Source organism: Oncorhynchus nerka, linkage group LG1 (genome assembly GCF_034236695.1).
Source record: "Oncorhynchus nerka isolate Pitt River linkage group LG1, Oner_Uvic_2.0, whole genome shotgun sequence".
Classification (NCBI taxonomy): domain Eukaryota; kingdom Metazoa; phylum Chordata; class Actinopteri; order Salmoniformes; family Salmonidae; genus Oncorhynchus; species Oncorhynchus nerka.
The window spans coordinates 14,829,387-14,842,541 of NC_088396.1; the positions used below are offsets into that span (position 1 = coordinate 14,829,387).

The window sequence follows — 13,155 nt, forward strand, 5'->3', positions numbered from 1 at the left end:
TCTGGAGAGCGGCGTTCTGACTCCAGAGAGTCTGAGGGGGTTGAGCTCAGTCATACGCCCTCATCTTCTCTTTTGCATGCCACGGCGTGTTGCGTGCCTTTGAATACTCCAGCGTTCTCTGCGCCCCCGGCAGTGTGTCTCGGCTCTGTTAATCATCTTGCCTCTATCAAGTTCCCAGAACCATACCCAGCTAGATTTAACGCGTCTATAAAACATGAATTAAGAAGACGAAACAATTTGCAGCTAATAAATAATACAAATGCATAACCAAATGGTGGTATTTTAATATGGTTATGACTTAAGCTACGTCTTTCAAAAAGCTTGTCGAGCCCATACCTGCGACGTTCATCAAATGTTGTGATCTACGTTGAAAGATTTACAAGGGTCAGGAACATGTCTTTGACTGATGGAGGACTCTTCTGGCGCCGTGGTATTGAATGGAGGTGGAGTAGGGTTCTTCTCTTAGTAGGCTAAATAAGAAAGCTCCATTGAAGTATGCTTATTGATAGACTATAAAGACGCAAAGAACCGGGCTAAGCTTCAATGCAAAAAAGAAATCCACTCAGTATACACATTTCTTAAAGTTCTTAAAATTGAGAAAAACACCATGTACACAGAAAACACATTTTATTTAAATAACGCCTTATCATATCATTATAAAAGAAACACTGCTAACCATAAAAATAAATTAAAGACAATATACCATCAACATGTTATACAAGTTCATTATGAATATGGGACAATCAGTAGCTTACGAAGGATTTAGAAGGTATTTGGGCCTAATAACAAGAAAAAAATGACAGGACTTAATATGAAAATAATGTTATGAAATATGCTCAGACGAATTCTGACACCGTACAAAATAAATCAAGAGTAAAGAATAGGCCCAATAGAAATCTGAGTGCATGTAAAACATTGATCTCATCATACAACAAAACTGAGGTCATTTTCAAAAGGCACGATACAGTTGCAAATTGTGCTAGATGTGACAGTTGTTTACATCCTGCAATCAACGTTTTACTTGCACTGATGCAAAAGTAACGCCCGCGCTAAAAGAAAGCAACTTACTCTGTGATTGCTCTGGATATTAGTGGTTCATACATTTTATCCATTAAAATAAACTAAATAAATAAATACAAAAATAACTGTACAAATCTGTAGTCTGCCATTTGCCGGCGTGAAGACTGTGACCTTCTGAATTACCCTGGCACCTATACATTAAGTTGGCCAACGTTGCGCGTAAAGTTCGCTTTGTGAGGTCTGTGAAAATGTATCATGAACTTTAAAAAAAAAAAAATGTTTCACCAGTATTCTCCGAGTAAGAGTCAATTGTATTAAAATATTGTCCCAGCGCTCAAGACGGAGTTGTGGTGGTTCTGGACACGCGGGACAGACTGAAGATGCGTTGCAGAGTTCGTTGATGAGTACCAAGAATAGTTTGCCAAGAAAGAAGGCGCAGTCGTATTTGGAGGGCTGCTGCTCTGAGGTAAACTAGAGTTTACATGGTTCATTATTTGATTTTGTGGAAAGTCCCAGGCATTGGCGGGTGGAGAGTTACACTGGGGAGACTCGATGGAGGCTACATGTTGCTCAGGGGGGATTTCTCCACTTTTCCACAACTTCTTGAACTTGGAGCGACGGTTCTGGAACCAAATTTTCACCTGAAAAGGAACTCTGTTACTATTGTTCTAAACCTAAAGCTTACTTCAAAACGTATCCTAACAAGAGACAAACTATACACAACAAATGCTGGATAAATATATATAGCAGTCCAAAGTAAAAATGTTATGCTTATATAAAATATGTAGCTAGCCATTATTCATATTGACAGATTGGGGATGGGGGATTTGACAGAAACTGGATGCATTGCAGAGTTGCACTAACCTGAGTTTGTGTGAGGCCCATTGAGGCTGCCAGCTCGGCTCTCTCCGGTAAAGCCAAGTACTGGGTCTTTTGGAATCTCCGTTGAAGAGCGGCCAGTTGGAAGCTTGAATAAATAGTTCGAGGTTTTCTGACCTTCTTCGGTTTTCCGTTAACCATTCGGATTTCAGGTTCACTTTCTTCTTTTTCTGAGAAATACATGTACGAACAATTATTAAAAATGCATACCATTTTTGATCTTAGTAGAATTTACATGTAATAGAATACGAATAGGAAAACATTGCGATTTTATTTACCTGCATCCGTTAGAGTCGGTGAAGAACTCGAACCGTAGGAGCCGTAGGTGCCATAAGTGGAGTTGAAACCAAGATCGTATGATTTGTTATTGTATTGAACGTTGCTCATACCACTGCTGTGGTACTGGTAAGTCCCGAGTTGGCCATATGGAGACCCTGCACAGTGTCCAGGCTGTTGGCTATTGTAAAAGCTGCTGTCCGTCGCCGTCGATACTGGTAGAGTTGGGGACTCCTGCGATTTGTGCAAGCTGTGGTAACTGTTCGAGGTAATCTGGTTCGAATGCATGTCTGTATTTAGACTGTCAAAAACTCCAGTCATTTTATCGGCAAAGTCACGCAAGTAGATGTGGTTGAAGCAATGCAATTGAACACGTCAATTAGCAAAGAATGCTTAAATCTCGTAGATTAAATGAGTTGAGTGTAAAATGGCATCCCCATGAACTTTACCTAAAAACGACGAAGGTGTGTCCCTCTCTCAGTGGTCTGTGATTGTCTGCTATAGGAGGCTAAGCGGGCGGGCCTTTATCCAGTATCACGTGGGAGGCAGAGCTGGTATTTCCGAGGCAGCCAATGAGTACTGTGTGCATGTCTGACAACTCCACAGATTTTCAGACTCCACCATTTACTTATCCCGCTTGTTTGCCCTGCACCGATTGACAAATTTTTATTTTATTTTTATTTCACCTTTATTTAACCAGGTAGGCTAGTTGAGAACAAGTTCTCATTTGCAACTGCGACCTGGCCAAGATAAAGCATAGCAGTGTGAACAGACAACAACACAGAGTTACACATGGAGTAAGCAATTAACAAGTCAATAACACAGTAGAAAAAAATGGGCAGTCTATATACAATGTGTGCAAAAGGCATGAGGAGGTAGGCGAATAATACAATTTTGCAGATTAACACTGGGGTGATAAAAGATCAGATGGTCATGTACAGGTAGAGATATTGGTGTGCAAAAGAGCAGAAAAGTAAATAAATAAATAAATAAAATAAAAAAACAGTATAAAAACAGTATGGGGATGAGGTAGGTGAAAATGGGTGGGCTATTTACCAATAGACTATGTACAGCTGCAGCGATCGGTTAGCTGCTCGGATAGCTGATGTTTGAAGTTGGTGAGGGAGATAAAAGTCTCCAACTTCAGCGATTTTTGCAGTTCATTCCAGTCACAGGCAGCAGAGTACTGGAACGAAAGGCGGCCAAATGAGGTGTTGGCTTTAGGGATGATCAGTGAGATACACCTGCTGGAGCGTGTGCTACGGATGAGTGTTGCCATCGTGACCAGTGAACTGAGATAAGGCGGAGCTTTACCTAGCATGGACTTGTAGATGACCTGGAGCCAGTGGGTCTGGCGACGAATATGTAGCGAGGGCCAGCCGACTAGAGCATACAAGTCGCAGTGGTGGGTGGTATAAGGTGCTTTGGTGACAAAACGGATGGCACTATGATAGACTGCATCCAGTTTGCTGAGTAGAGTGTTGGAAGCCATTTTGAGATGACATCGCCGAAAATGTAAAACATATTTAACAATATATCGTAAACTAAACTTCTAAAGCAGAGGCTATAGAAAATGTGATAACACATGTTTGTACAATATAACATTTAGCAGTTATTTATCTGTTATAGAGACCTGCTCTTTGAAAAACCTTCTGGAAGTCCAAACAGCCTCTGTTAATTCCGAACATGAGATACGTGTGTAAATGTACGTTTTGCGTCTACTTATATGACTTCACACTTTACGCATTAGACCCTAAGGGAGTTCAAATTCTATCTATATGGTTCAAGATTGTATTTGTTTTAAAAGATTTCAAAGACAAATGTTTTATTTTACAGGATCATATTTCAACGATAAGTATAGGACATAATGACATCTGTGCGCCACCTGTCTGCGCCCAAAAAGAAACATGCAAAAAAAAGACCAACACACACGCACACGCACACGCATTTTAGGCTTCTACTCACCAGATTGAGGTGTATGCCTAAACGTCACTGCAATGAAAATTTGAGGATGAGAGGATGTCAGACCCTGAGAATTTTCTCTTCACCTTTTGGTTTTGGGCGTGGAGGTTATGATTGACATATACTACTCCTGCCTGTAGCCCTCTGGGAGACCGTCATGGTAGGCTAGCGTCCTCATGTGGTGGCAGAATATAGATTGTGAAGATTTTCTCGTTGAAACGGGGATGCCTGAGATCATTTATAGATTAAGTGGGCTAGTGTAGGTTTACTGAACTACCAGTTTAGCGACCTCCAAAAACGGCACCCACTTCGAACCCTATAGGCCTACTAGAACATGGAGGCGAGTTACCTACACGGGGAAGAACGGTAGAAGAGACAAGGATGGTGGGGGATACCACATCGCAGAAGCAGCTGGCTTGTCTCAAGCAAGTTTCTATCCCCATCTTGGTCAACATTTCTTGCGGCACTTGCAGGTCCTTTTCCACTACAAGATGGCAGCATGTTCACCCTGTTGGCCCACAGACATTTACTGCACTTAAACATTTATTTAAATTTTTACTGCACTTCATTTCTTTTTTTTTGGGGGGGGGGGGGGTTCTTCAGTCATGTTTTATCGAATGTATACGATATTTTAGCTCTGTAAACACATCTCAGCAATGTAAAAAAAATATATATGTCTTGTTTTCCCAGAGAACATGACTGAAGTGTCAGCCTCTTTCTCTATTTGAAGTGATACCTATTCTGTCCTCTAAAATGGACATGAACATATCTTCTACCCCCGTGAGAAGACTATTTCGACTATTTATACACTTTTCACCAGGCAGCGTGACATCATCTTGAGTGACATTGAGGCAAGCGTAAACATTGTTCTCTGTTGCTACAACTGCATTCACCTTCATCGTGGTATAAGAAATATACCATAGTAATATAGTGGGTGGGTGGTACAGTACAAATTAAGAGTTTATTTCCAAAACGTTATATAAAAATATATATATATTTTTTTTTTATCAGAAATGATTTCTTATGGGTACGTTCATGTGTGTGTAAAATATTGCAAATGTTTTATTCATAGATTTTAGACGTGTGTGAAATAATTGTTTTGTTGTTGCAGAACGCTATAAATCTATTGTTTAGCTGGAATTGTTTTATTTACTTAACCCTTATTTTACCAGGTAAGTTGATTGAGAACACATTCTCATTTACAGCAATGACCTGGTTCCACCCTAGAGTTGATGTGGTAGGAAACTCCTGGTTTCTCATTCCGGTTTGAGCCACAACCCTCCGGCGACCGGTTCTTCTATACAGAACCATGAATATTTCGGAAATGTAACCAGATAGAGACTTCTCATCTTTTTCCCGACTTAGGGGAAATACATATTACTGTATTGAATTATTATTTGAACCATTTTTTAAATATTGATGTCACAGATCTATCATTTGTTTATGAAAAAAGTAGTTATTTGTTGCATTTGACTGTGGTAAACCTAGCAGGTCTACTTATTTCTCTGAGAGTGAGGTGGATATATAGCATTTAGTAAAAAAACATGATTATTTATCTCTCTGAAATGAAACCATCAAGTGATAGATTTTAAACAAATACATGCATGTCAACCCCATTCCATAATTAGATAGAGAGAAAACACACTAATCTCTTTCATAATTTCTTTAAACATCCAAAGCTAATTGACCAACATTTCTGAAAATGTATATATGGCGTTTTGGAATGAAACTCTTCAAATCATTCTGTTCTCTTGATGAGGGCACTCCACACCTCTATTACGAACTCATCTTGGTTGATTACATATAGGCCTATGTGTCCTTTCAAAGACAACAACACCTGGCAAGCAACTCATATTGCTATACCATTTGCGTCCTATCTGAGAACTAATGCATGAGGACATTAAGACAGCAAGAAGATGACAAATAATATTGTCAATCCTTTTTATGCATTGTTTTGGTTGTTTAGAGTGGCCCAAACATGCCCTCTAGGGGTCAGTATCATCTCATTTAGCCAACAGATTCTTGAAATAATGTCTTCTGTTTTATTGTACACATTCCAAATGCCCTTGATATACAGAACACCCCATGTATCACAGCATTTCAAGTTGATATGAGACTATGTGGACATGATCATAAAAGTAAGGTTTTGGCTATGTACAGTATATTATATGAGGTTCAGTATAAAATGTATTGAGACTCCTTCTCTTGTTGCCCTTACCACAGTAACATGGAGATATGCTTGTGAAGAAATTAAACCATGAGCGTACAGCAACAGTTGCAGTTCTTAATTTGTAAATCGGGAGGTGCCGGAAGAAAAAGTGAGCACAAGGGGCCTCCCAGGTGGCGCCGTGGTCTAGGGCACTGGATCGCATCGCTAGCTGTGCCACCAGAGACTCTGGGTTTGCGCCCAGGCTCTGACGCAGCCGGCTGCAACTGGGAAGTCTGTGGGGCAATGCACAATTGGTCTAGCGTCGTCCGGGTTAGGGAGGGTTTGGCCGGTAGGGATATCCTTGTCTCATCACGCACCAGGGATTCCTGTGGCGGGCCGGGCGCAGTGCACGCTAACCAAGGTTGCCAGGTGCACAGTGTTTCCTCCAACACATTGGTGCGGCTCGCTTCCGGGTTGGATGCGCCCTGTGTTAAGAAGCAGTGTGGCTTGGTTGGGTTGTGTTTCGAAGGACGCATGACTTTCGACCTTCGTCTCTCCCGAGCCCGTACAGGAGTTGTAGCGATGAGACAAGATGGTAACTACTAATAATTGGATACAATGAAAAAGGGGGTAAAACATTTTTTTTTAACAATTGAGCACGAGAAGGGGGATCTCCGAGGTATCGGAAAGCATAAGAAAAAAAATACAATAAACTTTATAATAAAGCATTGCATGAAAACTATTACGGTCTACAAAGGGAAACCCAGATGCGAGCTGCCCAGTGACGCAAGCCTACCAAACGAGCTAAATTACTTTTATGCTCGCTTTGAGGCAAGCAACATTGAAGCATGCACAAGAAAACCAGCTGTTCTGGATGACTGTGCGATAACGCTCTCGGTAGCTAATGTGAGCAAGAACTTTAAACAGGTCAACATTCACAAAGCCGCAGGGCCAGATGGATTACCAGGACGTGTACTCAAAGCATGCATGGACCAACTGGCAAGTGACATTATCAACCTCTGAGTCTGTAATACCTAGATGTTTGAAGCGGACCACCACAATCCTTGTGCCCAAGGAAGCGAAGGTGACCTGCCTAAATGATTACCACGCCGTAACACTCACGTCGGTAGCCATGAAGTGCTTTGAAAGGCTAGTCATGGCTCATCAACAGCATCCTCCCGGATACCTTAGACCCACTCCAATTCGCATACCGCCCCAACAGATCCACAGATGACGCAATCTCAATCTCACTCCACACTGCCCTTTCCCACCTGGACAAAAGGAACACCTATGTGAGAATACTGTTCATTGACTACAGCTCTGCGTTCAACACCATAGTGCTCACGAAGCTCATCACTAAGCCAATAACCCTGGGACTAAACACCTCCCCTGCAACTGGATTCTGGTCTTCTTGACGGGCCGCCCCCAGGTAAGGGTAAGGGTAGGCAACAATACGTCTGCCACGCTGATCCACAACACTGGGGCCCCTCAGGGGTGTGTACTTAGTTCCCTCCTGTACTCCCTGTTCACCCACGACTGTGTTGCCAAACACGACTCCAACACCATCATTAAGTTTGCTGATGACACAACATTGGTAGGCCTGATCACCGACAACAATGACACAGCCTATAAGGAGGTCAGAGAACAGGCAGTGTGGTGCCAGGACAACAACCTCTCCCTCAATGTGAGCAAGACAAAGGAGCTGATCGTGGACTACAGGAAAATGTGGGCCGAACAGGCCTCCATTAACATCAACGGGGCAGTAGTGGAGCAGGTTGAGAGAATCAAGTTCCTTGGTGTCCACATCTCCAACAAACTATCATGGTCCAAACACACCAAGACAGTCGTGAAGAGGGCACGACAAAACCTTTTCCCCCTCAAGAGGCTGAAAGGATTTAGCATGGGTGCCCAGATCCTCACAAAAAGTTCTACAGCTGCACCATCGAGATGATCCTGACCGGTTGCATCACCGCCTGGTATGGCAACTGCTCGGCATCTGACCGCAAGGCGCTACAGAGTGTAGTGCGTGGGCCAAGCTTCCTGCAATCCAGGACCTATAGAATAGGCGGTGTCAGAGGAAAGACCATAAAATTGTCAGAGACTCCAATCACCCGAGTCATAAACTGTTTTCTCTGCTACCACACGGCAAGCGGTACCAGAGCGCCAAGTCTAGGACCAAAAGGCTCCTTAACAGCTTCTACCCCCCAAGCCATAAGACTGCTGAATAATTGATCAAATGGCCACCGGACTATTACATTGACCCCCCCACACACACACACTCGTTTTGTACACTGCTGCTACTTGCTGTTTATTATCTATGCATAGTCACTTCACCCCTACCTACATGTACAAATTACCTCGACTAACCGGTACCCCTGCACATTGACTCTTTACCTGTATATAGCCTCGTTATTGTGTTACTTTTGATTATTTTGTATATTTTACTGTAGTTAATTTGGTAAATATTTTCTTAACCCTTCTTGAACTGCACTGTTGGTTAAAGGAATGTAAGTAAGCATTTCACGGTAAAGTCTACACTTGATGTATTCGGCACATGTGACAAATACAGTTTGATTTGAATATCGTCACATTTTTATTTATTCTTTATTTAACCTTTAGATAACTAGGCATGTCAGTTAAGAACAAATTCTTATTTACAATGATGGCCTACCAAAAGGCAAAAGACCTCCTGCAGGGACAGGGGCTGGGATTAAAAATAAAATAAATAACATAAATATAGGCCAAAACACACATCACGACAAGGGAGACAACACAGTACTACGTAAGAGACCTAAGACAACATAGCAAGGCAGCAACACATAACACAGCATGGTAGCAACATAACATGGTAGCAGCACAAAACATGGTTCAAACATTATTGGGCACAGACAACAGCACAAAGGGCAAGAATGTAGAGACAACAATACATCACGTAAAGCAACCACAACTGTCACTAAGAGTGTCCATGATTGAGTCTTTGAACGAAGAGATTGAGATAAAACTGTCCAGTTTGAGTGTTTGTTGCAGCTCATTCCAGTCGCTAGCTGCAGCGAACTGAAAAGACGAGCGACCCAGGCATGTGTGTGCTTTGGGGACCTGTAACAGAATGTGACTGGCAGAACGGGTATTGTATGTGGAGGATGAGGGCTGCAGTAGATATCTCAGACATGGGGGAATAAGGCCTAAGAGGGTTTCATAAATGAGCATCAACCAGTGAGTCTTGTGACGGGTATACAGTGATGACCAATTTACAGAGGAGTATAGAGTGCAGTGATGCCTCCTATAAGTAGCATAGGTGGCAAATCTGATGGTCGAATGGTAAAGACCATCTTGACACTCGAGAGCACCCTTACCTGCTGATCTATACATTTTGTCTCTGTAATCTATATGGGAAGGATGGTCATCTGAATCAGAGTTAGTTTGGCAGCTGGGGTGAAAGAGGAACGATTACAATAGAGGTGTAACAATCGTCGTTGGAATGAGGTGAGGACCAAAGCGCAGCGTGGTAAGTGTTCATCTTATTTAATGAAAAAACTGAACACTGAATAACAAACAACAAAGAAACAACCGAAACAGTTCTGTCTGGTGCAGACACACAAAGACTGAAAATAACCACCCACAAAACACAATCGAAAACAGGCTACCTAAATATGGTTCTCATTTAGGGACAAAAATTGACAGCTGTGTTATGCAGGTGAGTGAGGACCCAAAAGCGATTTAACAGAAACAGAGTCTTTTAATGTCCAAACAGGGAAAACATAAATCCTCAATCTTTACAGGAGATGTCCAAACAGGGAAAACATAAATCCTCTATCTTTACAGGAGAGTCCCCCTTCTAGTAGTAGAGGAGAATAGCAGGGCTAGCGGCAACAGACTGCTGGTCCCTCCGGGTAGGCGCGGGCCGTAGAGGACAGAGACACCTGCTCACACGCAGCATCTGATGAAGAGGCAGATTACGACAGGACGGGACAAGGGCAAAGCAAACAAGAATCCGACAAGGACAGAAGCAGAAACAGAGAGAGAAATAGAGACTTAATCAGAGGGCAAAAGAGGGGACAGGTGTGAGAGAGTAAACGAGGTCGTTAGGAGAATGAGGAACAGCTGGGAGCAGGAACGGAACGATAGAGAGAGAGAGAGAGATAGAGAGAAAGTAACCTAATACGACCAGCAGGGGGAAACGAAGAGAAGAGAAAGCACAGGGACAAGACATAACATGACAATACATGACAAGCTGCCTCTGATTGAGAACCATACCAGGCCAAACACAGAAATAGAAAATCATAGAAAAACTAACATAGACAACCCACCCAACTCATGCCCTGACCATACTAAAACAAGACAAAACAAAGGAACTAAAGTCAGAATGTGACAAGAGGAAACCAAGTCTAGATTTAACTTTAGCCTGCAGCTTTGATATGTGCTGAGAGAAGGACAGTGTACTGTCTAGGCATACTCCCAAGTACTTGTATGAGGTGACTACCTCAAGCTCTAAACCCTCAGAGGTAGTAATCACACCTGTGGGGAGAGGGGCCTTCTTCTTACCAAACCACATGACCTTTGTCTTGGAGGTGTTCAGAACAAGGTTAATGGTAGAGAAAGCTTGTTGGACACTAAGAAAGCTTTGTTGTAGAGCATGTAACACAAAATCCAGGGAGGGGCCAGCTGAGTATAAGACTGTATCATCTGCATATAAATGGATAAGAGCGCTTCCTACTGTCTGAGCTATGTTGTTGATGTAAATTGAGAAGAGCCTAGGATTGAGCCTTGGGGTACTCCTTTGGTGACAGGCAGTGGTTGAGACAGCAGATTTTCTGACTATACACTGCACTCTTTGAGAGAGGTAGTTAGCAAACCAGGCCAAAGATCCCTCAGAGACACCAATATTCCTTAGCCGGCCCACAAGAATGAAATAGTCTACCGTATCAAAAGCTTTGGCCAAGTCAATAATAATAGCAGCACGACATTGCTTAGAATCAAGGGCAATGGTGACATCACTGAGGACCTTTAAGGTTGCAGTGACACATGCATAACCTGAGCGGAAACCAGATTACATACCAGAGAGAGAACTATAGACATCAAAAAAGCCAGTCAGTTGATTATTGACAAGTCTTTCAAACACTTTTAATAAACAGGGCAAACTAGAAATAGGCCTATAACAGTTAGGATCAGCTTGATCTCCCAATTTAAATAAAGAACGAATCGTGGCTGCCTTCCAAGCAATGGGAACCTCCCCAGAAAGGAGAGACAGGTTAAAAAGGTTGGAGATAGGCTTGGCGATGATAGGGGCAGCAACCTTAATGAAGAAAGGGTCTATCTAACCCAGATGTTTTTTGGGGGTCAAGTTTCAGGAACTCCTCTAGCACCTCAGACTCAGTGACTGCCTGCAGGGAGAAACTTTGTTTTAGGGGAGCAGGGGGAAAAGCATCGGGGATAGTCACATTCAAAGGGGTGGGAGATGAGGAAATGTTGGACGGGCAAGGAGGCATGGCTGAGTCAAATGGGAATCATGACTTAATTCAGCCATGTGATTCTTGTCAGTAACAACCACATAATTTAAGCGACTTGGGCAGCTGTGAGGAGGGTTTATTCTCCAGGTCTTTAACCGTATTACAGAACTTCTTGGTGTTAGACCCACAGAGAGAGAACTGCTCCTTAAAGTAACTAACTTTGGTCTTCCGGATAGCCTGAGTGCACTTAGTTCTCATTTGCCTGAATGAGAGTCAGTCAGCCTGAGCATGCGTGTGCCGAGCCTTTCACCAAATGCAATTCTTGAGGTGGAGTAACTCTGCAAGAGCATGGTGGAACAAGGGGCTGAACCTGTTTTCAATTCTCATTTTCTGTATGGGGCGTGTTTGTTAATAACACCACTGAAAATATAAAAAAGAAGGTACAATTTACAGAGGCCAGGTCATGAAGGAATGCTTGCTCATTCAAGTTTTTTTTAGCAACATCTATGACAAATCAGGACAGGTTGTTTCACTGAGCAGCCATTATGAACACAGGCTGTAAAACAGTGTTCACTAAGGTCATTACAGAAAACCCCAGGCTGATTCCTATCAGGATTATTTGTGAGAATAACATCAAGAAGAGTAGCCTTTTCTGGGTGTTTGGAGTCATACCTTGTGGGATTGGTAATAATCTGAGAAAGATTTAGGGATTCCCGTTGCTTTAGGACTTGGTCAGGTGGTTTAAGCATGTCCCAGTTTAGGTCACCTAGCAGGACAAATTCAGACTTGGTGTAAGGGGCCAGGAGAGAGTTTAGGGCAGGTCGAGTACAGGCCGGTGCTGATGGAGGACGATAGCACCCAACAACAGCCAACAAAGAGCTATTTGAAAGTTTAATACTTAAAACCAGTAAATCAAATTGTTTGGGGACAGGCTTGGTGGAGACAAATGAGCACTGAAGGTGATCCTTGGTAACGATTGTCCCTCCCCCACCTTTGGAACTTCTGTCTTGTCGAAAAAGGTTATTACCAGAAAGGTTAACATCAGTATTCCAAACACTCTTCTTTAACCACATCTCAGTGGTTAAGGACTGCACATTTGAATAGTGCAGGGTTTTCTGAACTCGGTCCAAGGGGTGGGCGTTTTGGTTTTTGCACTTATCATCAAAGCTTTGATTATTTGAATCAGCTGTGTAGTGCTAGGTGGAAAAACCAAAACTACTTTGGCACTGTCAAACAGATCATCTGAGATCAATAAAAACGCCCTTGTCTTGAATCCATAGCCTAGGCCAGAGGTGTCAAACAAATTCCATGGAGGGCCTAGTGTCTGCTGGCTTTTGGGTTTTCCTTTCAATTAAGACCTAGACAACCAGGTGAGAGGAGTTCCTTACTAATTAGTAACCTTAAATCGTCAGTCATGTACAA

General features: G+C 42.6%; 1 protein-coding gene across 1 annotated transcript; it reads right to left on the bottom strand.

The window, feature by feature from the left end:
- Positions 1-610: 610 nt before the first annotated feature.
- On the bottom strand, positions 611-2,793 carry LOC115130824 (homeobox protein Dlx2a-like). Its single transcript, XM_029662313.2, has 3 exons — positions 2,178-2,793; positions 1,885-2,069; positions 611-1,661 (listed from the first exon to the last, which is right to left on the bottom strand). The coding sequence occupies exons 1-3, from the start codon at positions 2,494-2,496 to the stop codon at positions 1,335-1,337; spliced, it is 831 nt and encodes a 276-aa protein (XP_029518173.1). The 5' UTR covers positions 2,497-2,793; the 3' UTR covers positions 611-1,334.
- Between the last annotated feature and the right edge of the window lie 10,362 nt (positions 2,794-13,155).

Excerpts from the sequence above, each read along its gene's own strand:
- LOC115130824 (XM_029662313.2), bottom strand. The coding sequence starts at position 2,496 with ATGACTGGAGTTTTTGACAGTCTAAATACAGACATGCATTCGAACCAG. Across the intron at positions 2,070-2,177 it reads ACCGACTCTAACGGATGCAG|AAAAAGAAGAAAGTGAACCT; the intron begins GTAAATAAAATC and ends TGTATTTCTCAG. Across the intron at positions 1,662-1,884 it reads TGGGCCTCACACAAACTCAG|GTGAAAATTTGGTTCCAGAA; the intron begins GTTAGTGCAACT and ends GTTCCTTTTCAG.